Genomic DNA, 4,175 nt, shown 5'->3' on the forward strand with positions numbered 1-4,175 from the left:
TATGCAAGCTGATATAGATTGGTAAAAGTCAAAGGTTATTATGTCGATCAGGCCATATAGCGACTCATCTAGAGTTGCTCTAAACAGCTTGTACCAACAATTATCCAAGCTAAAAGAGATAGCATCATTTTTATTTCTGAAAACAACATGGCTGTCCTTAAATCAGTTTCTACAGGAGAGAATCGTAAGTTCAGGATGCAGCAACATTTTCATAGAGACCGAAAATTTTGGTGAAATTTCATTGAAACGCAGCAAGAAATGGCAGCACTTGTAGTCATTCTCTGCCAGTTCAGCGTCTATAAGAAAGAAAACCACGGTTATTTACACCAGATAAGCTCCATCTTCTAGATTGATAGTTCTCAGATAGTTTCTCTGCTGCTACTGTTTATCACCCACCCATGTCAAGAACTAGACATTAACCAAAAGAGAACTGGGAAAATAACATGATGTATTACGGTGACACGCTGTCGAGCCAAACAACGACTTGCTCTATGGATGGACGCTGCCGAGGGTCAGTGCTGATACACCTGCATGCCGTTTCGAGAACAGACAGCAGCTGCTTCTCATGCTCTTTGCTCCAAATCAGCCTGTCGAAAATCTGCTCTTCCTTGTTCTCAGATTTCATCTGGAGTGCCCAGGAGACCAAGTCCCTGGATCCCTTGACTTTCGACACTTCCACGGGCCGTCTACCAGTGAGAAGCTCAAGCAAGACGACACCGAAGCTGTAGACGTCCCCTTTCGGGGTGGCGATCAGTGACTGGCTGTACTCAGGTGGTATGTAACCCAAGGTGCCAACTAGGTCAGTAGTCACATGAGTGTCATAGGGCTGTATTAGCCTTGCTAGCCCAAAATCAGCCAGGTGCGCCTCAAAGTTCTCGTTCAGAAGAATGTTGCTTGACTTCACGTCTCGGTGGATGATGTTCGGCTCGCAGTCCTTGTGCAAGTAAGCTAATCCCCTGGCTGAACCCTGAGCAATTTTGAGCCTTGACTCCCATTTCAGCATGTAACCGCCATCCGCTCTCTCGTGCAGCCAGTAGTCCAGGCTACTGTTCTCCATGTATGTGTAGATGAGCAACCTATCATTTCCATGGCGGCAGTAGCCTCTCAGCGTAACAAGATTCTTGTGCTGAGCCTGGGACAGCGCTTCCACCTCGGCACGGAACTCCCTCTCCATCTGCCCACAATCACCAGAAAGTCGCTTCACCGCCGCCTTTGTTCCGTCTGGGAGGTAGGCCTTGTACACGAGACCAAATCCACCACACCCTATAATGTTGGCTTGATCAAAGTTGTTAGTCGACCTAATGAGGTCACTAACAGTTAGCTCCTTGGCAGAATTCTGAAAGAACAGCACTGGCTTTGAGTAGGAATAATATGAATCATGACAAGCGCCCCCAGCGTCGTCTTCATCATCGATAGCACTGGCCTCCGTTTTGGAAATGTTAACCAAAATAACACACAAAACTACTGCAAGTGCCAACCCCATGCAGACTGCCACTCCAAGTATTTTGTTTTTCCTGTTCCTGATGCTTGTTGCAGGCTGTATTTCATTGTTAACATTAGTTTCCCCAGACTGATTCAGGCTACAGGAAATTGACCTGCATAAACCAGGGTTGCCCTCAAAACTGGAGTTTGTGAAGGTGAAGAACTGTCCCCCATTCGGGATCGGCCCAACCAAATGATTGTGAGCCACACTGAACTTAGACAAGAAAGTGAGATCTGTCAGGGACGGTGGAATCGATCCAGTGAGATTATTGGATGACAGATCAAGAACCTCCAAATTCTCCATCTTGGAGAGTGCATCAGGAATGCTCCCAGACATGAAGTTGTTGCTCAGATCCATCACATGTAGCTCCTTCAAATTTCCAAACTCAGGCCAGATGGTCCCATTCAGACCATTGTCATTCAAGAACAAGGACGGTGGGAAATTCGAGAGCTGGTTATATTGCCGTCCGCTTGTGCTCCTGTTATGCTTCACATACAATGGCATGCTAGTGAATGCCATACCCTGCGAATTCCTGGCAGTCATAAGGCCCTTCAGCTGTGTCAAACTCTTGGGTACTTCGCCAACCAATGAATTGTTTGAGAGATCCAAGTAGCTCAAGTGGTCAAGCTCACCAATCCACGACGGGATGGTGCCGACCAATTGGTTCCAGGACAAATCAAGCACCTCCAATTTCTTGCACTGAGCCAGCCATTCCGGAACCCTCCCCCTTAGAGCACAATCGCCAAGAGCCAGCACCTCCAGGCTGTTGAACCCCCCATTGCCATTTTCAGGCAGCTCCTCACCACCAAAATTCTTGGTGAGAATCAGTGTGGTGAGGTTTTCACATCGGCGCAGCACGGTAAGCGCCCCTGAGATGTTGTGCAAGCTGTTGTTCGACAAGGACAGCATGGAGAGCGACCTGAGACGGCCGTAGTCCTCAGGCAATTGCCCCATCAATTTGTTCTTGGCAAGGCTGAGCGACTTGAGCTTATCGCAATCTGCCAAGCTAACTGGTAGTGTTCCATTCAGGTGGTTTGTTGCAAGGTCAACAGAAACAAGCACTGGCATACCAGAGAAGTTGACATGAGCAATCGGACCGGACAGGGAGTTGTTCCGGAGGTTGAGGTCGCGTAGGGATGACAGCGACGACAGCGACGGCGGTAGCGACCCTGAGAAGTCATTGGAGTGGGCGGTGAAATGCTCCAGCGACGTTAAGTCGCGGAACACGTCCGGGAGCCGGCCAGAGAAGCGGTTGACGGATAAATCCAGCAGGGTGAGGTTTTTTAGCTCGCGGAGGCGCGAGCTCACCTGGCCGGCAAGCCCATTGGAGCCGACGGAGAGCTTCTGCAGTCCAGCGAGGCCGAAGATTGCGGCAGGGAGGGCGCCGGCAAAGGAGTTGGCGCCAAGGAAGAGCTCCTGGAGCGTGGCGGCGCAGGACGGCTGGTTGGCGGACGCGGGGAGCGCGCCGGTGAGGCGGTTGGCGGAGAGGTCGAGCACCCGCAGGGCCGGCGCGCCGGCGCATAGGTCGGGCCCGAGCGCGTCGGAGAGGGAGTTATTGCTGGCATTGAAGGCAACCAGTCCCGGGAGCGCGGAGAGGTCGGGGATCGAGCCGACGAGCAGATTCGCGGAGAGGTCGGCGGCGCGGAGGACGGCGAGGCCCGCGACGGCGGATACGCCGCCGGAGAGCGCGTTGCGGCTGAGGTCGAGCTCCGCGAGCCGCGGGAGGCCGGCAAGGGCGTCCCCCGGGATGGGCCCCGCGAGCCCCCGCCCGGGGAGCCGAAGCCCCGTGACGCGGCCGCCCGCGCCGTCGCAGCGCACGCCTTCCCAGGCGCAGCAGGAGCCGCCGCGACCGGACCACGCGGCGCGGAGGAGAAGGTCCCCTCCGGCGGTGAGGTTCCCGGCGAAGGCCCGCAGCGCGCGGAGGTCGTCCGGGTGGCAGGCCGCCGCCGCCGCCCGGGCCGGCAAGAGAAGCGCGGACAGGGCCAGGAGGAGGAGCGGCAGGGGCAGAAGGCAGCATTTCGCCATGGATTCAGCCTAGCAATTGCAAGAAAGTCAGAGAGAAGCCATCTGAGGAGGGCGGACGGGGAGTGGAGTGGGGAGTAACGCTCGAGTGGTTCGAAGCAGAAGCAGCAGCAATTATGTGATGCGATGCGATGCGATGTGATGTGCGGAGAGGAGAAAGACGCGGCGGAGTAGGCGTGAGTCCAACTCCAGCCAGACTCCAAAGTCCAAAGTCCACTCTACTCCACACTTCCACACACCCACCTCGTAGACAGCAGAAAGGCTTGCAGCAGCAGTCCAAAGTCCCCGTTCCGTTTCTTTCTCTCTTCTCTGGGCGTGAGCTGGTAAACGGAAGAGGGGGGGTTGGCAGCAGCAGTGCCCAGCCCATTAAAAACTACCGCATTGGGGCATCGCGTCTAGCTACGGCTAGATAGCCTGATTGCGCCGGTGTGAAATTGGCCTGGACTTTACTTGCTCGCTATGCTGCGAGCCAGGGGTTTGGGCAAAGGTGGTGTGACTGGGGGTGTATTTGGTTCACAGCCAACGATGACCATACCAAAAAATTGGCGTGCCCGCATGATTTGGCTATCGTTTGGACTGGGGCCAAAATTTTGGCTCGCCCACCACGTCCTGGACCTTCCCATGTTATTTTCGCCAATTCTTTGGCTCGTCGTCGGCGCGGAAAACGTTC

The 4,175-nt window shown here is 54.4% G+C and overlaps 1 protein-coding gene across 1 annotated transcript; it reads right to left on the reverse strand.

Annotated features, from left to right (window-relative positions):
* Window positions 1-214: 214 nt before the first annotated feature.
* On the reverse strand, window positions 215-3,709 carry LOC123045125 (phytosulfokine receptor 2). Its single transcript, XM_044468070.1, has one exon. The coding sequence runs from the start codon at window positions 3,506-3,508 to the stop codon at window positions 452-454; it is 3,057 nt and encodes a 1,018-aa protein (XP_044324005.1). The 5' UTR covers window positions 3,509-3,709; the 3' UTR covers window positions 215-451.
* Between the last annotated feature and the right edge of the window lie 466 nt (window positions 3,710-4,175).

Source organism: Triticum aestivum, chromosome 2B (assembly GCF_018294505.1).
Source record: "Triticum aestivum cultivar Chinese Spring chromosome 2B, IWGSC CS RefSeq v2.1, whole genome shotgun sequence".
NCBI lineage: Eukaryota > Viridiplantae > Streptophyta > Magnoliopsida > Poales > Poaceae > Triticum > Triticum aestivum.